General features: G+C 37.5%; 3 protein-coding genes across 10 annotated transcripts; 1 reads left to right on the top strand and 2 right to left on the bottom strand.

Moving 5' to 3' along the window:
* Positions 1 to 45: 45 nt before the first annotated feature.
* Positions 46 to 3,920, bottom strand: LOC112170186. Of its 3 annotated transcripts, none has more exons than XM_024307380.2 (4): positions 3,597 to 3,920; positions 2,200 to 3,338; positions 1,273 to 1,377; positions 46 to 538 (listed from the first exon to the last, which is right to left on the bottom strand). In XM_024307380.2, the coding sequence occupies exons 2-4, from the start codon at positions 3,157 to 3,159 to the stop codon at positions 332 to 334; spliced, it is 1,272 nt and encodes a 423-aa protein (XP_024163148.1). In that variant the 5' UTR covers positions 3,160 to 3,338; positions 3,597 to 3,920; the 3' UTR covers positions 46 to 331. The 3 variants fall into 3 exon arrangements, with proteins under 3 accessions (XP_024163148.1, XP_024163146.1, XP_024163147.1); XM_024307378.2 differs by having other exon boundaries at positions 1,273 to 1,404; positions 3,597 to 3,910; XM_024307379.2 differs by having other exon boundaries at positions 1,273 to 1,404; positions 2,200 to 3,240; positions 3,597 to 3,910.
* A 1,260-nt stretch (positions 3,921 to 5,180) lies between these two features.
* LOC112168733 lies at positions 5,181 to 8,470 on the bottom strand. Of its 6 annotated transcripts, XM_024305632.2 has the most exons (7): positions 8,415 to 8,470; positions 8,178 to 8,328; positions 7,940 to 8,053; positions 7,502 to 7,611; positions 7,362 to 7,413; positions 6,295 to 7,287; positions 5,181 to 5,686 (listed from the first exon to the last, which is right to left on the bottom strand). In XM_024305632.2, exons 4-7 carry the CDS (start codon positions 7,603 to 7,605, stop codon positions 5,477 to 5,479), a joined length of 1,359 nt encoding a protein of 452 aa, XP_024161400.1. In that variant the 5' UTR covers positions 7,606 to 7,611; positions 7,940 to 8,053; positions 8,178 to 8,328; positions 8,415 to 8,470; the 3' UTR covers positions 5,181 to 5,476. The 6 variants fall into 6 exon arrangements, with proteins under 6 accessions (XP_024161400.1, XP_024161399.1, XP_040365693.1 ...); XM_024305631.2 differs by having other exon boundaries at positions 8,178 to 8,451; XM_040509759.1 differs by having other exon boundaries at positions 7,502 to 7,579; positions 8,178 to 8,451.
* A 7,889-nt stretch (positions 8,471 to 16,359) lies between these two features.
* Positions 16,360 to 22,241, top strand: LOC112174419 (WD repeat-containing protein 13). The gene is made up of 12 exons (XM_024312190.2): positions 16,360 to 16,700; positions 16,791 to 16,906; positions 17,025 to 17,094; positions 17,253 to 17,388; positions 17,469 to 17,606; positions 18,186 to 18,325; positions 18,694 to 18,741; positions 20,441 to 20,551; positions 20,644 to 20,825; positions 20,927 to 21,048; positions 21,695 to 21,771; positions 21,854 to 22,241. The coding sequence occupies exons 1-12, from the start codon at positions 16,437 to 16,439 to the stop codon at positions 21,962 to 21,964; spliced, it is 1,515 nt and encodes a 504-aa protein (XP_024167958.1). The 5' UTR covers positions 16,360 to 16,436; the 3' UTR covers positions 21,965 to 22,241.
* Positions 22,242 to 22,303: the final 62 nt, after the last annotated feature.

Below are 22,303 nucleotides of genomic sequence, written 5' to 3'. Positions count from 1 at the left end.
TGTGGAAAGAAAGAGATTTTGAGTCTTTCAAATAGAGTTGTGAAGTCGTCAATTTCCAGCACTGGTTAGAGTCAAATGCTAGCAATACCAAGAGCATGATCTGATTACAATCAATGTGAGAGAATTCAAAAGTGCACCAAGTGCTTACCAAAAATCAATACGACTCTTGATCAATGGCAAGAGTTTAGCAAAGTGTGTTTTTCTTTCTTTTTTCCCTGGCCAATTGGTGGTAGGAATATTTAGCTCACGAAGCTGATGCATACTCCCGGTAAAGGTCATAACTCTAACTAATAGTCATATTGCTAATATATATATATAGCTCATAATGAACTCATAAGCCATGGGTGCCATGTTCTAACAGATTTAGAACAAATGCCTTTTTGCTTTGCTCAGACATGGGAAGAAACATTGTTACCAGATCATATTTGGTCGCTAAAATATTAGTGGCTTGAAAGACCTGCCAATAAGTAAGGCCTTCAATCTTGCTCATCTCACTACCAAGTTTAGCTTCCAGTTCAGCTGCCTTATCATCATTTGTCTACATCACATAACAAACAAAAATGAATTAGTTGATTAATTAGCATGTCAATTAGCAAGAGGTAGTATTCAAACATGGCTATGAAACAGAATTTCATGGATTCTAAGTATTAACATGATCACAATATTAACCGGAAGAAAAAAAAAACATAACTAGATTAACATGTTCATTGACAAAAACAGATCGAACAAAGATATGTGAAACTGTTTATAATAGCTTGGTGCAATTATAAAAATGCACATTCTTATTAAGAAAGTTATATGTTACTTTTATAATATGAATAATCCTAATTCCATAACCAATCCCATATTCATAGATATGTAACAGAAGCAAAAAAAAAAACAGAGGCAACGAAAACCAAACCTCCAGAACCCACTACTACCAAAGTAATTTACTTCTAGCCAAGACATATAGAGTTAAACTTCAGGGAAGCCACACATCCTATATTCCAAATAATTCAGTTTACATAAGACAAGCCAACAAAATTTTCACTAAAAATAAATCTGAAGGGACTTAATAATTTATCTTTCTATTGTTGTTTTCTGCTGTTGTTGTCTTGCTCTAATAGAGTTTCTTACAGGTGTTTGGATGTATTTTATATGGTGGACTCCTTGTGTACTGTCTTGAATTGTTTTTTACGTTCCATGAGAGTTCTGCTTCTCATCCAGGAAAAGGCCAAAAGAAAGAAAGAAAGAAAGGGAAAAAAAAACAGCAAACTGAAACAAGGATAGTACCTTTTGCCGTAGTGCTCGTTTAAATTTGGTAACCTTTTTGTGTAACATTGCGAGATCATTCCTTAAGGCCACCACACTGTTCTCAAAACTAGCAGCGGCTCTACGCTTGTAAACAAGAGTAATGTCATTTGTCTACATGGCATAACCAAAGAATAATAATGACAATTAGGACATCATAGTATCCACTACAAATAAATAAGAAAATCAGAACTTCATGACTCAAACTCCAAGGAAAAACAAAGATATATTTTAATTGTTTACAATTAGGACAGCTTACTGCAGTTGTTAACCAAATGTTTCTTTTCATATACAACAGTTGGTCCTAGTGGCCTAAAGATACCCAATATAATAGCTCCTTCTAATCAGGAGAAGCCAAAAAGGATTTTATGAATAATTTGGATAGGCACACATCATATTATCTAGCATGATACTGAAAGCATACTCCGATACTATCATTAACTTAAACCCACAGGATAATTATCACCAAAAGAAAGCTGAATACATTCAGATTACAAACAATAAGTTGAATACTAGTCAAGCACATCATATCCCCTCCAGATGAGATCACTGATTCATGGGGTTAGCACATCTTAAAAGGAAAATGCGAAGACATTTGAGAAAGTGTTAGAAAATTAAGATGTACGTGTGCTTGAATGATTACATGCTCATTTAACCAACATAACAATATCCAATAAATTATGACTATGACGACATTTAATGCACAAGACCAGTAGAAAACTGGAAACAAATTAGAAAATAGTAATTCCGATATTCAGCACACTGGAAGGATATGTATATGTTCTACATACATTATATAATAACATGAATGACACTTGCTCAATTAATTGAATAGGAAACTTGAGAGCAGAAACCATATGAAAGACTAAAGACAAAATTACTAATTGAGTGCGGTCGTGCTATTAGTACCTTTTGTTGTGACTGTGGTTCAACTGTTGCAACCACTGTGTGATCATTCCTCACAGCCACCACCTCATCTTCATCAGCACTGATTGGGATTGGGGCTATACGATCATAAGCAATAGCAATGTCCAAACTATTAAACCCCCCATTTTGTCCGATCCACTCCACTAACTTTGTTTCCTCCTTTTCCCCCCATGCAACAATAGGCGTCAGTGATCTATTTACAAACGTTCTTCCATGAACGACTAGATCAAAGTAAAACAGCTTCAAGAATAGTACACACCCACCGATACAAGTTGTATTTTTCTTCTTAAATGTACTAAGGCTTTCAACAAGAAAACTGAATGAAAAAGTCGCCCAATTTTTGAATTTTATACCATTGATGTCCCTTAGTGGATGCAGAAACTTTGCTGTCAAATCACCTGAACTAGATGGACAAAGAAAGGTGGCCAATGCAAATAGAACAAACCCAACTCTAAAGGTGTCATCTACACTATTCGTCTCTTTCAACTTCTCAGCTATTTCACTCATATTGCATATTCGATATCTGTTGCCAAAGTGGATATCCTTTAATTCTTGTATGTCAGCCTTTGAGCCACGGATTTCAACATCATGTCCTCCATCTTTGACCCCCATTATGTTCTCAAAGTCAGTCGGACCAAGATTGAATCTCTTGCCATGTACCTCAATGGAAGACTTGCTGGGATCAAATCTATCAATCAACCAACCACACAAACCAAGCTGCAGGTGCTCACACTGGAGCTGCAACAACAGCCCAAAACCCATTTCTTCTACTGCAACTTTTTTTTCATCGGAAAATCTAGAAACGACATCTTTAAACAGCTTTGGACGGCATCGCAAGATTTTAGGTTTTACCCCACCAAACTCATACTCTACATTGTTCCTACCAACTCTAACTACAGATGGATTTGCAACAGCATAGTTTGTCTTTGCGTTGGGTTTCATAGACCTCTATTGTTTATCAAACTCCTACCCCAACCGAACCGCATATGAATGAAATTTTCCAGTATTTCAGCAAGTAATCCCCTAAAAGAATCGCTCAAACACATTAGAAACCATCACATCCACGGCATGTTTTGCTCCTTTCATCACTTCAAATTTAGTTCCAGTATTTCACACTTGTCCTAAAGTAACATAAGAATAGAAAGTAAATGATCGATTTGATTGACAAGTAATGGGTAAAAGAGTTATTTCTAACCAAAACCAATGTATGTAAATAGGCATATTAAAGAACAAAACTAATGGGTGTTTCATCTACTTGATGGTGTTTCTGAGTTTCTCCTACAGAAAGGGATTGCATGTCCTTACCATTTGGGCATTCATTACAACCCTAAGAAACTAAAAGAGTGTATAATGCAAAGTAAAGAAGAGACGAAACATACCTCCAAATGTTTGTGATCTGCGCGCTGTGTATCGAGTTTCCGAGACCGGGGAGTCCAGCTTACGAAGAAGAAGAGGAGGAGAAACAAAACCAGACAGTGGCTACCCAATAGTGATCGAGAGGAAGATATTTGGGTTTTGGGTGATTTTTCTGGCACCCAAAATTCCCTTTACAGTAGTGCCTCCAGTTCTCCAAATAAGAGGATCGTCTACTCTTTTTTCTTTCTTTTTTTGTCTTTCTTTCGGTTTATATCAGACAACTATTTATTTTTTCTATTCTTTTGTATAATTGTATAGTTTCTATTTCTTGGGATTTGATTACGTTTTCTGTGTTTCTCTGAGTTTGAAATGGTAGACCAGTTTGTACCGCGAATGAGCTAGTTTACGATGATTGTTGGCTATCTTTTTAAGGAGTCGGTTTTTTTTTTCCTTGAAAATTGTTCCCACAATATTAAAATACCGAGACAAAATTAATATGTTAGATCATTTCCGTCTGGAATTTTCCGAAATTTTTCTTTAATTCTCACGAAATTCTTAATATTCATAATATTAACACATATGTAACAGAAATTAGCCGAAATTTCGTATCACACCTGACAACAAATTTTACTTTATAGATGAAAGATCAATGTAAGAATAGATCAACAAACATACAGTCCTCATATTATTACCAAAATCAATACTAAATGCATGTACCTTCTTTTTCGATGACAACTAAATCCACGTACTTGAGAGCATTATTGTATGATACTAAGGGAATGAGAGTGCCAAAAAAATCCATATTTTATTATATTTTATGAGCGAAATCAACTATAAAGTCCAGATTATAATTGATAAGAATCCTACTGGCCACAAGAATGGCATAACTTTTGCTTTCTCTTATTATTACACTTTTCTCATTTGTGATGGACAATTGGTATAACTACTAATCTAGAAAAGAACTATAATGATTGCATTTCTGTTATGAAAATGTTACCAAGAAGTTGACTTTTTCTTTTGTAACTGCAAGCAATTCCCTTAGGGTTTTCCCAACCCTGTGAACTTTTTCAGTGATTCAATTTCTCTCTGGAACTGGAAGTGCCTGCTTTAAACTGAGACCATGTTCTAAGATTCCCAGACTAGTTATCAAGCTTGCAGAACAACTCAAATATCTGACATACCTCAACCCTTTTGAGAAATCAATGTTCTTTGCTTCACTGTGATATAACCACCAGAATACCAAAAGCCCTCTTTGTTATTGCCTCATTTGTAGGGTTCACAGTGAAAAGCAACAAGCAATGCTCAAAAAATGCCTTTCTTGAATGCAAGTCAGGCATTATATGGAGCCCCTTGGCATTGTTTGACAACATCTTATGCTACGGTGAATTTGGGTATTTCAGTCTGATGATTATAATATCAAGTAACCAAAGCTGGGATTGAAATTGCTTGGTTTTGAATCAAAGCTTGGAGATTGGTTTCAAAAAAGACAACAAAATGGGAGGAGGTGGACTTGTATAAACATTTGAACAAATGGGTTAATATAAGTTCATTAATGCTTCAATTAATCTCTGCATTCAACTAAAATTCCCAAAACATCTCAGGCCTTCAGTTTAATACCGACTACAAATATCATTAACTCACTCTCATTCCAATTACTTTTATCTTAATTCACAAGTATATACAGAAACATGTTTCAATGAACCCACAATAATATGCTTCAAAACGTGATAATCTATTTCATAGAACCAACTCCTTTAGATGCAGACATATATGTAGTTCTCCCACCAATAATCCAAGTATAAAGATGCATGTATAACACTCCCTGTTAAGCATGGTTACTACAAAAAGTGCTCAATTACTATGGATGTATCCACAACAAAAGGTGAAAACCATGGTATATCACTCACAAGCCATGGGTGCCATGCTCTAAGAGATATAAAACATAATCCTTCTTCCTTTCCTGGGACATGGGAAGGAACGCGCTCAGCAGGTCAAATCTGGTAGCCAAAATGTTAGTAGCTTGAAAGACTTGCCAGTAAGTAAGGCCTTCAATTTTGCTCATCTCACTGTCAAGTTTAGCTTCCAATTCAGCCACTTTCATTTCATCATTTGTCTACATAGCATAACCAAACAGAATGTCAAATAGTTAGGACATGAATTAGCAAGAAGTCCAGTTCATACAATAGAACAACTACTAAGATATAAACAGCAAGGGAATAACATGAAATAGCAAGAAGTCATTTCACAGGATTCAAAGGAATAACATGATTAAATGGATAAGTTGCAACGCTTTATAATTGAAACAGCTTGGTGCAATTGTTGAACAAACAGATATTCTAATTCACAAAATCATATGATACTTGTAGGCAGGACCAATCCTAATTTCCTAAACAATCCAATATAGATAGTTACAGTCATTCTAATTAAGAAGAGCCAAGAAAGAGGCAATGATAAATTCAGAACCTTCACAACAGCACAACAGAAAGAAAGTACAGTACTTCTAGCTGAAAAACCTACAGAGAGAAACTTCAGGGAAGCAAAAAGAACACCCATCAACACATCTACAATGCCAATTGAAAATGTTCCATGCAAAGAACTAGTCATATATTCCTCAAAATGCAGTCTATATAAGTCATTACTTTAAGTTTCCCTATGATTATCTGAATATGAAAATCACACAGTGAGTGCAAAAAAAAGCAGAAATTGAAACAGGTATAGTACCTTTCGCTGCATCCGTTCATTTGCAGTAACCTTTATGTGTACACTCCCAAGACCATTCTTCAGGGCCACCTCATCTTCCTTGCTGATCAAGGCTGTACGGTCAGAAACAACAGTAATGTCCACACTTTCAAAACCCCCTTTGTGAGTCCTGATCCACTTAATTAATTCATTTGCCTCCTTATCTCCCCATGCAACAATGGGTGCTAATGACCTATTTACAAACGTTCTTCCATGAACAATGAGATCAAAATAAAAGAGCTGCAAGAATAGTACACATCCATTGATCACACAGGATCGTTTTCTATTCTTAAAGGAACTAACACCTTCAACTAGATATTTGAATGAGAATGTCGCCCAATTTTTGAGTTTTATATCACTCGTTCCCCTTAATGGTTGCAGGTACTTTGAAGCCAATATAATTGAAGAAGGACAGAGCAAGGTGCCCAGCAAAAATAACACGAACCCAACTCTAAAGGTGTCATCGACAATATTTGTCTGTCTCAACCTCTTTGCTATTTCTCTCATACTTATTTGATTTCTATCTTTTCCACAACGGATAATCTTTAATCCGTGTATGTTGTTATCCTCTGAGTCACTTAGCTCAACATCATGTCCTCCATCTTTGACCCCCATTATATTCTCAAAGTCAGATGGTTTAAGTTTGAATGTCTTACCATGTACCTCAATTGAAGATGCATCAGCATCAAATCTATCAACCAACCAACCACACAAGGTGCACTGCAATTGGTCACAGCGAAGCTGCAATAGTAACCCAAAACCCATTTCTTCTACTGCAGCTTTTCTTTCATCAGAAAATGTTGAAATGACATCTTTAAAAACATCCGGACGACATTGGGTGATTATAGGTTTCAATCCACAAAAATCATGTCTGAATTCCCTACAACCAACTTTAACACATGGATATGACCCAGCATACTTTGCCTTCTCTTCAGGTTTCATAGACCTCCATGTATTAGCCAGCTGTCTCCTAACCTGACAAGCATATGGAATTGTTCAAGACATAAGGCCTTAGAAAATTGCTGAAACATATTAGAAAGGAAGCTCACCATAACATCCACCTTAATGTTTTTCTCCTTCATCTCTTGAGATTTAATTGTACTGAATCAAACATTCCAACATTTCAACCTCTCATAATTTATAAGCTTGAAACTACAAAGGGAATAAATCAATTTGATTGACAACTTACAAAAAATTAAAAAAACTGAGTTTGCTAGGTTGTTTCTTCTCAATGTACATCCTAGGTCTTTTTCCTCTGTCCTTGAGACTGCCGATATTCATCAACTCATCCATGTCAGCCTTCAAAACAATTGTTTATATTCATTGATGATGAATCTCAAGCTACAAAAGTATACTATGCGTCTGTATCTACATAGAAAGTAAGATCTCTCGCACTTTATGAGGTCCATTCTCATACTCAAACTGACCCCCTCCCACTACCTATATCAAGCTATATACACTACGCACTACTATATGCAGAATACCCCAAACAAAACAAAGCTTACATGAAGCTAAACCTTAAACATGGTGTTTCTAAAGAGAGGAATACATACAAATCCTTAAGCTCAACTGACCAAATAATCATGACAGTACATTGAAGCCAATAGAGGGAAGATAGGAAGCTCACCTCCAATGCTCCTCTACTGTGATTGAGAGTAGAGCATGACAAGCAAAGTGTGTACAATTCCAGTGTCCCCTTTTCCTCTGTCCCTCTTCTGTCCCCTGGTTAATTCTTTGACATCTGTCCCTCAAATGAACACCACCGCAACACATTAGCACTGTCAACTCCAAACTTCAAATAAAAATAAATAAATGAAAAATTGCAATAAAATTTAAAAAAAAAAAAAAAACTGTTGCTGCATTACCGTTCTGTTTGTTCATCTTCTAGCACCCGTTGCCATCACCGATCAGTCCAGCCATTTCTAACCAAACTCTGCTTCATCAATCCAAAAACACCATGTCGTCAAAAGCTCTGAACTTCTTTTCAACAGTTGAACTAGAACCCAGTTTTCTACACTGCAATCTCAAACAGTAGCACAGTTTTACTGAATCGAAATGAAAAATTGAATTCAAAAGAGAGAGAGAGAGAGATGGAAGCAAACTTTGATGAGAGGCCAAACCGAAATAGAGAGTGAGGTCCTTTGGTCCTCATTTTCTTGGGTTATTTACCTTTTTCTTCTTTCTCACCGTTGGATATGACATTTGGATATCGACGGTTTTGAACATTCTATGTGCCTTTCTCTTCAAGGTTTTTATTTTATTTTATATAATATCTATCCAGAATAAGTAATAACAAAAGGTGAAGGTAGAAGATAGAAACGACGACTACTTTGGTTTCATGATTAATAATTTTGTTGTACAATGCCTACTGACCAAGAAATGATCTAAACTAGTGACCTTGTTGACTATTAGATGTGGATAAACACTCTCACAGTTTTTTTCCTTCTCGTTTTTCCTCCAATGCTCATTCTTCCTACATTATGAACAAAAGTTGATTAAAAATGCATAGATTAGTGAACAGAAGCATAATACATCAGTAAAATATATTTGTAACACTTGACCGAACAGACGGAATTAAGGCATAGATCAATCAAGGGAGTGGGCATAACATTGATTGACGAGCCGTTCGTTAAAGATAGGGGTCATCATTTGGCCTTAGGGTCATCATGGGCCGGGCTAGGGCCGGCCCTACCCTAAATTTTAGGGCTTAGGGTCGGGCCGGGTCAGGCTTTGGTCAAAGTCAACAAAATTTAAGGTTGGGCCGGGACTTAAATATGATAATCCTTTTCCGCCCGAAAGGCCCAAGCCACTAGGGCCGAATAGGGCTAAATAGGGCCGAAATGGGCCTTAATTTGTTTAACAAAAAGAAATATATTACTTTTATTTTTTATCTCAAAATGTAGCTCTCAATGATTATATAGGTAATACAAGACTCATTATTTTTTGTTGATCATATTTAATATAAATATATATATTGAAATTAACTTATAAGTTATAACATTTATAAATATTAGTTAAGATGGTTATATTCAATTAACTATCTCTCTAAATCTCCCAAAATTAATTGTTGTTTAACAAAGGAAACAAAAATTAAAGAAAATAAAGCTTAGGAAATCAATTACAAAAATAGATAAGTTGTATGTTATCGACTAAAGAGAAACATATTTAAAAAATAGAAAATTATTATGGCTTAATTGGGCGGGCTTAAAGGGCCGGGCTTGACCCTAACGGGCTCAAACGGGCTGGGTCGTAGGGTAGGGCCGGGCTCCATTTGCATGACCCTTACCCTACCCTATTTGAGAAAGGGTAGGGCCGGCCCGCCCTAAGCCGGCCCTTGCATTAGGGCGTGCTGGCCCGACCCTTTTTAAAATAGAGTAGGGTATGGGCCATGAGAATGAAACCCAGCCCGGCCCATTTGAGCCCTTTAGGGCCAAGCCCGAATAAACCCTAATAATTTTCTATTTTTTAATTATGTTTCTCTTTTTTCTATAATATGCAATTTATCTCTTTCTTTGTAATTGATTTCTTAAGCTTTGTTTTCTTTAGTTTTTATTTTCTTTGTTGCATACAAGATTCTAAAAATCGGCCTAGGCGACCGCCTAGGCGCTAGGCGCCACCACCCTGTTCCGATTTTGGCCTAGTCGAGCAAGCTAGGCGCTGGGCAAAAAGTCGACCGCCTAGGCGGTGCTGGACGGGTCGGCGACTAGGCGTTTCAGTCCCTTTATTTTTTAACTCTTCATACTTAATCCCAATTTACCCAAATCAAAGATAGGATTTTGGGTGTGATGAAGGTCGTTTCTCCTCTCTCTCTCTCTCTCTGGGACATGGCTGCACGGGCTATCTATTATCATCCTTTCTCCGACTCCGAGTCGCCGGTGACGCCGTGACAACGGTGACATTGCTAATTTGCTGCCTTGCTGGTAAGTCGAACTTCTGGGTTTATCGAATTTCTGGCTTTCATGAATCATGATTCTCAGTTTCTCACAATCTTACAAACTCTTTCTGGGTCTTCACTTTCCAGTCAAAGGCGCCGGCTCTTCACTCTTGGTTTGCTCGCTTTGACTCCTCTTCAAGCTGTCAAGCAACAAAGCAGAAGACTTGGTTCAATTTCTGGGTTCTTCAAGCTCAGTGAGTCTCTGAATCTCTTGTTAAGTTGCTGGGCTTTGGTGTTTCTAATTCTTGGAGCTATTTGGCTGTTTTGACTAGTATATAGAACCGTTGATTAGTATATAGAATCGTTGTTTAAAAATCATATCTATTGCTAACATTGTATTTCAGATTTTCAATTGGTCTTGGTTTTCGATTATTGTGTGGATCAAGTTTAGTTCAATATGTCTTTTCTGTTTTATGTGTATTTTGGAATTTTTTGCTCTTAATTGATTTCTCCTATAGACATTTTATTGTTTTTTTGAGTTTGCTCCTTGGTTCTTAAGTTTGAGGCTTCTAGTTCATGATCCAGATTCTAGGAAAGAAATTGATGGTTTGATATGATTTTTGCTGTCTCAGACACAGAGAAGTTCAATACTGAAGTCCAGGAAATTATACTTGCTAGGTACAATAAAACTTTTGATTGGGCTTTGAAAGCAAAAATGATGGGAAACAAAGCAATAGAAGCTGCTCGGGTCTTTGTTGAAGACACTGGACTTAGTGACTCTCTTATTGCTGAGGACTTTCTGGTTGAAAGAGAGGTAATGTTGCAGAAATTGTTTCCAACAAGCGAGCTGATGCCAGGTACCATTAGTATATGCAAATAGACACTTATGCCCTTTTAATTGTGTACTATTATAATGATTAATGAACCTTTGGTTATGTATCTCCTTTGAAATAATGATATTCGGCAGTTTTGGATGGGACTTGATTAATTGAATCGCTCTTTTTGGCCTTTGTGAATGGGAATATAATCAATTGACAGGTTGTAATTGTATACTTGTATGTTCAAATTAATTATGCTCTGTTATGGAATTATATATGCTCTATTTGGAAAATGTGATTGCATATATATATATATATATATATCTATATATATATATGGAGAAGAAGAATTTGAGGAATAGCCTTGTAAGAATTAAATCTGTAATTTTTTTTATTTCTAAGAACTCATTATTTCATTGTTGTTGAACATTTTATTCATATTTTAAGTATTTTTCACTATTTTTAAACATTATAATACCTTTTATATTTGTATTTATATAACTATATGTTATAAAAATAAAATAAAAATTATTTAAAAAAAAACCGCCTAGGCCCTTGGGCGCTAGTCCTTGGGCTTCCGCCCTACTAGCGCCTAGCGTTTTTTAGAACCTTGGTTACATAACAATTAATATTATGAGATTTAGAGAGATAGTTAATTGAATATAACCACCTTAACTAATATTCATAAATGTTATAAGTTAATACCTATACACAGTTACACACACACACACATATTAAATATGATCAACTAAAAACAATGTCTTATATTACCTATATAACCATTGAGCCACATTTTGAGGAAAAAAATAATGTAAGTTTTTTTTTTTATTAAACAAAATAAGGCCATTTTCGGCCCTATTTGGCCCTATTCTGAAGGTCGGCCCGACCCGGCCCTTTCGGCCCTAACAGATCGGGCTTTTAGGGCGGGTAAGGATTAGCATATTTAAGCCCCGGCCCGACCCTTACCCGGCCCTAAATTTTGTTGACTTTGACTAAGCCCGGCCCGGCCCGACTCTAAACCCTAAAATTTAGGGTAGGGTCGGCCTTAGCCCGGCCCATGATGACCCCTAGTTAAAGAGATCTTCGTAAATTTCGAAACCTAGGGTTCATCCACCGGCGGCTCTTTTCCCTTGGGGCAAGGAGGCGATCGTGGAGTGGTGTGGGACAGTGGTGACACATAGAGTTTTCTCTACTTCGATAGTGTTTTGCGGCGAGAGGTTCCGTCTGGTGGCTTCTCAGATCGTGGTCACGGGCTTCGATCTGGTCTTTGTTTCCGACGAAGGCGAGAGAGTGTTGTTCGGCGGCGGCGGATTGATTTGCTTCATTTTGGGCGTGGTTGTGGGTTAGAGCGACGGTGACTCTGACGGGAGGGCCTTGAACTTCTGATTTCCAGGTCGGGACTTTAGGTTTCACTCTGTTTTAGAAGATGGCGGAGGACAAAGGCCAGCCACCAGACCAGTGAAGGATAGGCGCCGTTCCGACAGTGCGTTTCACGTTGATCCAGAGGGTGAAGGAAGGTTGTTATAATATGCTTCGATCAAAGGCGGTATCCAAGGCGACTGGGTTGGACGCCGGTGATGGAATCTGCCCGGGCTTGGGGGCGTCAGTTTTCGATCGGATCTGCTCTCCGAGTTCTTACTTGGAAACCCTAGGTTTTTGGGCTGGGTCTGGAGTTGTGGGTTAATGAGCCCTTTTGGGCCTATTGGCTGGATCTGTCATCCTTTCTTCCCTTTTGGTTTGGCCCTGGTATGGACTGTTGGGAGGCTGCTTAGCCTTTTTCCTGCTTTCAATAAACAGCCTCACCTTCATCTTCCCTCAATTGTAGCTGTTTGCTGGTTGATGAGTGGCGATGTACACTAAGATGGTCTTAGGCGTCAAACCTTGTTAAGTCAGTGGCTTTGTTTTAGGTTTGGTTAGGTGTAGGAGTTTTTTCACATTTTGTTTTTGACTTCTTATTTTGTTTTGTTTACTTTTGGTAGCTCTACTTTATGTAGTTTGATATGTGCACTAAGTTGTAATATGAGGAATTTTTGAATTCCTCTAGCTGGACCTTGTAAGGTCGTTTTATTAATGGAACCTGATTCCGTTCCCCTAAAAAAAAAAAAAAAGACCTTCATATATATAACCTCAATCCAAAGAGATAAAGGAGCATGCATGTAAGGCAGGAAGAAAAATATATGATTAAATACTATCTACTCCCTATACTTATAGAGTTTCATCGTTTCAGTCCCTGACTTTCGAATTTCACCTGAACTCTTAATTTCCTCCCAATTCGTCGCTGCCGTCAAGCTCCGTCCAAATTATCCATTAAATTGCTGACGTGAGACCCTTTTTATGCCAAAATGTCTCTCTCTTTTTTTTTCTCTTTACCTCCTTTTCTAAGGAGCCCCAGTCTAGTACCGGAGCTTCCTCTTCCATTCTCCCGCTCTCTCTCACCTCCCAAACACCACCACCGCCACCACCTCTCTTTCCTTAAAACCCGCATCCCCAAATTCGCCACCGTCACCATGTTGTTATCCCCCGTCGTCGAGCACATCGTCATCTTCAAGGTCAAAGACGACACCGATCCCTCCAAGGTCAACGACCTCACCTCCCTCGGTCTCACCACACCTCTCCGCCAGTCCCCTCCTCTGCACCTGATCCTCCCTCTTTGCCTTTGCACTTGATCCTCTCTCTTTGCCTTCAATCACTGAGTCAACGTCGCAGCAATCTCCGAGTCGCTGCAGATCTCCGTGCATGACCTGGTTTTGTTCCTCTACATCGCTGTTGTGGATGTTTAGCCCTCCACCTTAGCTTTCGACGGGATATTTGTCGACTTTGTTGCCGTTGCAGGTGATCATTTGTGCCGGAATTGATTGTTTTTTTGCTTTAGGGTGGTAGATTGTGCAATGTTGCTGTGCTTAATTGGACTGTTAAATTTGGGAAGATAGGTTTGAGGCAAATTGAATTGCGTCTGCTAAGATTACTACTTTTTCTTTTTGACTGTTGGTTTGGAATGTAGCTAGGGTAAAATTTTGTTAATTCAACCCAAAACATGTCGATTTATGGGTCTGCTGGAGTTCGAATTGAGCCGGGTACTTTGCACCATCAATTGGTTTCTTGTGATTCTTTGAAAAATAGTTTGGATTGGTTTCTATTGACTTTTTTATGTTTTTCTTACATTTTTGTCTGATTATTTTATGAAGGTCATGGTAAATAGGGTGCTTGGCATTTTTCGGATGATTCTAGTCATGGGTATGCATATTCTCGGTCCAACGAGAAGATGCCGGAGGATGAGAGCTTCCGGATAATAGACAAAGAGGGGAGATATGTGGAAGAAGAAGAGGTAAAAAAAAAAAAAGACTAAGTGAGGGTATAATAGACTTTTAGCATGGAAACGACCGTCAGCGAGATAACGGAGTCTTGGATGAAGGCTTGACGGCAGGGGCAAATTGGGAGGAAATTGAGAGTTTAGAGACTTTTTAGGTGAAATTCGAATGTCAGGGACTGAAACGATGAAACCCTATAAGTATATGGAGTAAACCGTAATTAACTCAAAAATATAAATCATAGTGAATGCTATGTGTTGATATTTACATTTGGCAATTACCATTTTGGCGTTGTGTATGCGGCCAAGATATGCAATAGTGAATGCATACGTGAGTACACAAAGTAGAAAAATTATGATTAACATATATATATATATATAATATATATATATATATATATATTTTTTTTTTTTTGAAAAAGGAAATGATAGCATTAGATCAATAGCCAAAAGCTAAAGTCTACAAAACACTTACATAAGAATCCCGACGAAGCCCTGATAGCCTATTTAAGCTAATGCAAACTAATACAATCTCTGGGACTCTCACAATTAAGCAAGCTCAATACAAGTATGTTTTGATCTTGCTATAGTAGCGAGCTTATAGTACAAAGACCAACTCCGTGTCAAAATAATTGACTAGACCTATTGACCAGCTGCGCAATTGCGATATCAACAGAAAGCCACTTCCTAGCAAACAAATAGGAGCAACTCCTTGTCTATTAACCGCTTGAAAAGCACAAATCTTATTCCAGAAATTATCAACTCCCATAGCAGTCTTGATCCGAAAGTGATTGGTCATGGACCACATATCGACCCAACTGCCCAAGAAAGTCACCTCAGGCCAGACCCCACCTTCACCACTAAATAATAAGTAAAGGTGGCAAGACATCCTCCTTGACAGCCCAATGAGCAGGCCCAAACAGCCCAAACTTAGGGTCAAGCCCACAAGCCCAAGCCCAAGTCAAAGCAAAACTAGCAGAAGTCCATAGTCTCCTCTGCCACTTGTCTCCACCGCCAACATGATTTCCGGCGGGCTTCCTTTCCACAGCATCAACTGCCGAGAACCCTCTGCTATCAAGCGCCAAAGACCCCTCAAAGGACTGACTCCTATGATGCTTGTCCAGATCTAATCAATCCCTCAGATCACCTCCACTCAACCTCCACCGCAACCTCTCGAAGTGATCCGAAATGCTGCAGCCACACCTCGAACCAACAACCTTCTGCTCTCAACTGCAACCAGGCTCCAATCGAAGAGAAGGATGATCCTTCGAAGAGAAGAGGAGAGCTCAAAGTTCAGCGTCGCTAGACTCAGCCAGTCGACATTGCTGTTTGATCTCGAAAACCTAAGTTTCGACTAGAGAATTGAGTTTGTTTAAAAAAAAAAGGTGCGACATTATGATTAACATATTAATGCCACACTATCTTTGAAACTCCCTTTTTAATCTGACTACTAAATAAATATATATTGAACAATGGCATTACAAGATTAAAAGTTTGAAATTGAAAAGAAAAAAAAAACACTTCCAACTTGCCACACGAGGTAAATCCATGAATATAAGCTAAGTTGTCAATAAATTTGACGTAGTATTTAAAGCCAAAATTTGATATAACATGAAACATCCGAACATCAAAGTGAACAACATAAAATGAAAATAATATTAGAGAAATATAGAAGGAAATGCAATGAGAAAACTGACTTCATTCTTTCTATGTTCATCAGTATTAGGATCCAATCACATTAATCAATCAGAGTGTGACAGTTTTAGCATAAGCATGAAGTCATTGTGTTTTTAATGTCTGTTTAGACAATTTGAAATGAAAAGAACAAGATTTTCAGGAATGAATTGTCATTTAACCTCCCTTTGTAATACAGATTGAAAAAAAAAAAAAAAAAAACCTAATTTGAAAAAAAAAAAAAAATTTACTTGGAATTACCGACCGACCGGGAAGCCAAGCAATCCAAGCATAAAGCATGGGTGATGGATCCCACACAGTAAAGCAACACAGTTTAAAGGGCCTTGAATTAAAAGAAAAAGAAAAAAAGAGCCAAAGTCAACGTCAAAGCTGTCCTTGCTCTCTTTAGTTAGCCAGAGAGCCACGTAGCCAAAGTCATTTGCGAATCCAGATGGCGGAGAAAAATGGCGGTGGCGATCCACCAGCTGAGGAGGCAGAGGAGGAAGAGGAGAACCACGGTGGCGCTGACGGCGGTGCTTCACCGCAGAAAGAAACAGACGACGACGGCGAGAAGAAGAAGAAGAAGAAGCATTCAGATCCGGAGCTGCTGATGTGCTTGCTCCAACCTTGTCCCGCAGACTCCGATCCCGAATACATCGGCACTCGTCGCCTTCTTCTCTCTCGCAAGTCTCAGTCCTCCATTCTTCGCCGCCTAGTATGCTTCTCCATCTCAATCCCTAACGTTTTCATTCATTTTCGCTGCGAATTGAGTCTTAGAGTTGCTGTTGTTGTTCGCTTTTGAAAGGATTGGAGATGCAATGGGAAGGGCTACGTGGCGTTCCGGAATTACATTCGGAGGCCGAGGAATTGGGAGAAGGATAGTCTGCGGACTCCGAGCCTCCAGACCACTCCGGGAAACAGGTAGTCCTCCAATCAAAGTTCATATCTCAAGCTTTTGCTGGTTGATCCACGTTTTCGATTAGTCAGTGCTTTGAATTGTTAAATTCGTATGCTGACATCAGGCTGCTTGATGCATCAGTGGGCGATGGATTCAACCTCCGAGTCCACTCTCACTTTTGTGTGACGTCGAGAGCTGGACTCCTGGCAGGGTATGTGCAATGCAGCCTCGATTTCGGTTTTCAAGTTTCTTTAATCTTTGTAAATCGCTTGAATGTGGAGATTCGGTGTTTTTGATTCCCAGGATGAAATGAGAGAACTAGTAATGCAAGTTTGAAGTTTACTTTGTTAACTGTTTTGCTTGTTGCAGGATGGTAGTCAACCTTCATCTCGTAGAAGTTTTGGCTCGAGTACTAGTGATAATGACCGCCTGCGTCGACAGGGTGAACAACCTGCATACTCTTTTGTAGGAATGCATTGCGTCTTTGATCAGTGCAGAGCCTCGGGTAATCTTTTGTGTTAAGAAGATAAGTGAAGATGTATTTTATTTTTCCAAAGGAAGAACCTCATTAGTTGCTGTGCACAGTTACTGTTTTGAAGTTTGGGCACATGAGCTCAGATCTGCTTGCGTATGGAGCATCAGATGGAACCTTGACAGTATGCACTGTCTCTGATCCTCCTTCAATTCTCAAGCATCTGAATGGTCACTCCAAAGATGTTACAGGTTGGATTGACTGGTATTGTTACCATTATTTTTTCTCTTGCTTTTGCATTGATATATCTGTTTCTAAGTTTTATATTGGTATGGCCAAAAATTTAGTTGTGATATTCAATGAGATATGGATAAGAAATTAGGCCTTAGCAGTTTGCTACAAGTGAACACTCTAGAATGGCTACGATTTTTTTTTCTTTCTCATTTTTGGCTAAACCAATCAACTTGTGGCAGTAAATTAATAGGTCAACTGAAAACATTACAAGTGTTCACAGTGCTTCAAATGATTAAACATTAAGTCCATTATTCTGTAGTGGATGCATATTTCTTTGGTAAGATTTTGTTTCCTGCATCATCTCCACTTGGTTATGGGACCAACGCTATTTTCCCAGTAGATTCTAGATAATCCCTGAGTTTATCAATTGGGATTCTGAGTGGCATTGCAACCTATAATGATGAGAAATCATTCCTTATTCTAGTATAAATTTAGAAGTGTAATTATGTTAGAGGATGCATTAATTGAAGTCTTAATCTTTCCATTTTTCCTTGCATAGGTCTTTGTTCTAAACACCATGTCTTGTTTATTTTCAGACTTTGATTTCTCGTCAAACAATCAGTACATTGCATCCTCATCGGTGGATAAAACTGTGAGAGTATGGGAGATTTCAAAAGGCTTATGCATAAGAGTAATATATGGAGTTTCTCCACAACTGTGTATTCGTTTTCACCCTGTAAGTGTACACGGACATTAAGAATATTTAGCCCTTCCGAACAGCTTCAATCCTTTTTTATGATTAATAACTTATTAAATATACATGCTTAAGTGTTTTGCGTTTCATCATCATTTATGCAATTTTGTTATTTAGCCTAAGTTATTAATTATTTTTATTTTTATTTTTTCCCATTAGACTTGAATCCACCATGTTTTCAATCAAGTGCTGTTTTTAGTATTTACAATCAGCTAATAATGCCTTTTGCCCTTGACTTTCATTGGATGATTATAATGGAGTTTGTTCACCATTTTTTTATCTACATTTTAATCATGATGTGCCATACTGCAATTTTAAGGTCTATTTTTTGCTTTATCTTCCTAATGCAGGTAAATAACAACTTCCTTTCAGTTGGCAATGCAGACAAAGAAATTACGGTAAGAGTTGCATACCTATGCTTGTTGTTTCTTCAGAAAGGAAAACATGAGATTTTTGGTTTAAAACATGATGTCACGAATATCTACTGGGTCTTCCTGATTTTGTATGGCCTCATATTTTCTTCGATATTGCAGCTCATACTTTAATTTTTAATATTATTTTTATGGACTTAGGTATAGCTGCTTTATGTCATTTTTTTTTTTTAATGGACTAGAAAATTTGTTAATATTGGAGTTTCTGTATGTGTATGCTGAAAGCCTGAAACACCTTTTCTACTTGTGCTTCAAACAAAGGAACTTTTACTATGAGGTAAAAAGGATGAGATCGATATAGTTATGCTATCTTATTTCCTGAGTAACGCTCTGGAGGGAAGCAGTTAGCTTCTTATTATGAAGCTAACTACCCCTTTAGGCCCACTACAGAGTGCTACCACATCCAAACTTTTTGATTTTGTTTCAAAGAACATACTTGTAATAATCAAGCAAATCTAAAATCAGCAAGTCATCTGGTTACTACCATAATATTTTCAATGTTCCTTTTTTTTTTTTTCTTCCAAAAGAATTATAATTGTTTAATCATAGTTGGATGATTAAATGTTTTCACTTTTGCTCGATTGTTTGAAAGGATAACCTAAAACATGAATGGAATTGGCACGATCAAGAGCAGAGTTACCGGGTTCGCTGGTTTTGCTTCCGTACCGCGATCCGGATCGCACGACCCAGAACGCAATACGGTCGCGATCCAGATCGTTGGTAGAAGCGTTCCCAATATAATGATTCAATCGTACAGTTTCGATTATTCTCCTTCACTTCTCAATATCTCAATTAAACAAGGTTAGAAAGGAAACTGAATTGCCCTTAGTGGAAGACTCATCAAGCCTTTTACTTTTTGCGGCTTAGGGCTCAGACTCCTGGAGAAAGGTTGGGATAGTATGAAAGAAAGAAAAATATGCGAGAGAAGTTGTAATTATGTACAAATAGAAGTTTTGGTATTGTGGGAACTGGGAAGATATAGTTTCCCTATTCTGTCTTTTTTAATTATTATTTATTTACAATAATCATTATATAAATATATTAAATAATCCATAAATTTATTGGTAAGTTCAAGTTTATAAATAATATATGTATATAATTATCATGCCGCGTATTATAAGTGCTAGCGTACCGCGTACCTGTACCGCGTTCCCGTACCTTAGCGACCCGCGATCCAGAGTACCTGGAGATTGTTTTTGGAAACTATACTTGTAGTTATGAACTTATGAGAACTACATAGATGTTTTTTCAAGGACAAAATAGATATATATATTCTGTTAGTCATCTGACCTTAATCGATCAAAATTCTTAACATTATGATGTTGTGGTGGTATTATATGTATTGTTATTAACTTATTATCCAGGATCTCAAACTAATATGGAACTGGATTTGTAATGCTTTAAATTACGGAGTTTATTGATGTTGATTGACTGAATACAATCTCATGTATTGGTATGCAATGCAATACAATCATAGTTGGCATTGCATTCAAAAGCCCTAACAGAAAAAATGATATGGCTGTCTTGATTTTCTATTTTTCATTTTTCTTAATCTGAAGCATATGAAAACTCAATTTTTCATTTCCCTATAGTGTTGGTCTTTCCTGGATATATGTAATTTAATAGATTAGATTTGATTGGTGGTATTTCTGCATTGATATATCAGGTTTTCAATTTCAGTACTGGGAGGACCATTCATAAAACATCATTTGACAGTCAAGTTACCGCTATGGACCATGCTCACACTGGACAGATCATTTTCTGTGGAGATGGGACGGTGTGTTATTGCCTATATTCATTTGCAGTTTTTTTTTTTTGATGAACTTGCATAACTTTTACTGATGTAGTCTATTGGATAATTTGTTGCAGGGGTGTATATATTCTGTCAGTATGAATTCTCACACAGGAGTATTATCCCGCTCTCATCGGCATCGAAGTAGCAGCAGGCAGAAATCTCCTGTCACAACTGTGGAGTACCGAAGTTTTTCTCTGTTGGCTCGGGGCCCTGTTTTGCTGACATGTACTCAAGATGGAAGTTTGTCTTTCTTCAGGTTTGGTTGCAGAACTCGACATTTTTTTTTTTAGAGTTATTTTACTTCCATTGTTTTTTTTTTTTTTTTTAAATACTGACAAGATGATTGGTTTGTCGTAGTGTTGCGCTAGAAATACAAGGTTATTTGACTCTTCGTTGCTCACTCAAATTAACTCCACGAATATACAATATCCGGGCTTCCTTTTGTCCTCTGCTTTCCCTTGAAAAAGGAGAATATATAGGTTTGTATATCTATCTCTGTGTCTAATATATAACAAAAAGCAATTTTTTTTCTCTGCGCGCTTTTTATGGCTCTTTCTAGATTGTGCGCCTTTTAACTGGTACCTGCGCTGTATCATAAGTAAAAGTTTTTCTTCAAGTTCTCTTTAATTTCTAAAGTGCACAGTGAATCTGTACACATCTCCCTGACTTGCAATCTCTCTTTCTTGAGGAAGGGGTGTTTGTTTTGTGACACGTTATATAACTCCCTACTTTATTGGATATAAATGCCAACTGAGCTATTGCAAAGTTGTTAGACTAACTATAAACAAGGGCTTCTTCGATTACAGTTTTTATATGCGCTTTGGATGATTGCATTTAAGTGCTTATATTAATTTATCAACCATGTGCAAGCAAAATCTGAGTTAGTAAATTAAGAGTTTAAAATTGTTTGTAACTACTAGAAATAGGTTATGTTGCAGATATTAAATTTTCAGAGTTACATGATATGGTATACAATTGATGAACATTAGTGGCAAGATTTCAGTTAGCAATCAACTTTATTTCTCCTGACTTTGGTTATTTTGGGCAATCTTATTTTCTCCTGATTATACAACCAATTACACTTGCTGTTTCTTGCTAACATTGTCATGCTGTTATGATACCTAGTTGCCGGAAGTGAAGATTCAAATGTCTACTTCTACGACTTAACTCGGCCAAAGCATACATGTGTAAACAAGCTACAGGTTTGTCTTCTGTAGATACAAGATTGGAATGGTTTTCTGCTCTCTCATATTTGGCCCAAATGACTGAAATATGTGACTGCAGGGTCATCGATTTCCTGTTATTGGGGTTGCTTGGAACCATGGAGAGAATTTATTAGCATCATCTGATTTCTATGGTACGGTTATTGTATGGAAGAGATCAAAGGCAGGTTAAAACAAACATATACAGAGATACAAGTTTCAATTCATACACGCCTTTGCAGGCTCTTTGCTTAATTCTCTCATTTTTTTGCACAAAATTTGTTCATTACTACAAAGTCCCATGTATTGATTGGTAACTGTATCAGCAAGATAAAGGAGATATAGGGACATTTGTATCATTGTTTGTATCCTTTCACCAATTTATGAAATGATATCAAGTCATCAAAGTTTTGAGATAAACTTTTGTCCACAATAACTCGGAACACTTTTGTGAACAAGATGTGCAGTTGCATCGTTTTAGTGCTTTTAAGTGTAAAATTATTGATGGCAGAGAGCTTCAACAGATAATATT

The sequence above is a fragment of the Rosa chinensis genome, chromosome 6 (genome assembly GCF_002994745.2).
Source record: "Rosa chinensis cultivar Old Blush chromosome 6, RchiOBHm-V2, whole genome shotgun sequence".
Taxonomy (NCBI): Eukaryota; Viridiplantae; Streptophyta; class Magnoliopsida; order Rosales; family Rosaceae; genus Rosa; species Rosa chinensis.
This window is presented reverse-complemented; position numbering and strand designations above follow the sequence as displayed.

Excerpts from the sequence above, each read along its gene's own strand:
- LOC112170186 (XM_024307378.2), bottom strand. The coding sequence starts at position 3,159 with ATGAAACCCAACGCAAAGACAAACTATGCTGTTGCAAATCCATCTGTA. Across the intron at positions 1,405-2,199 it reads AACCACAGTCACAACAAAAG|ACAAATGACATTACTCTTGT; the intron begins GTACTAATAGCA and ends TATGCCATGTAG. Across the intron at positions 539-1,272 it reads AACGAGCACTACGGCAAAAG|ACAAATGATGATAAGGCAGC; the intron begins GTACTATCCTTG and ends TATGTGATGTAG.
- LOC112174419 (XM_024312190.2), top strand. The coding sequence starts at position 16,437 with ATGGCGGAGAAAAATGGCGGTGGCGATCCACCAGCTGAGGAGGCAGAG. Across the intron at positions 17,607-18,185 it reads TCACTCCAAAGATGTTACAG|ACTTTGATTTCTCGTCAAAC; the intron begins GTTGGATTGACT and ends GTTTATTTTCAG. Across the intron at positions 21,049-21,694 it reads TGAAAAAGGAGAATATATAG|TTGCCGGAAGTGAAGATTCA; the intron begins GTTTGTATATCT and ends TATGATACCTAG.
- LOC112168733 (XM_024305632.2), bottom strand. The coding sequence starts at position 7,605 with ATGGATGAGTTGATGAATATCGGCAGTCTCAAGGACAGAGGAAAAAGA. Across the intron at positions 7,414-7,501 it reads CTCAGTTTTTTTAATTTTTT|TACAATTAAATCTCAAGAGA; the intron begins GTAAGTTGTCAA and ends TGTTTGATTCAG. Across the intron at positions 7,288-7,361 it reads ACATTAAGGTGGATGTTATG|GTTAGGAGACAGCTGGCTAA; the intron begins GTGAGCTTCCTT and ends TATGCTTGTCAG.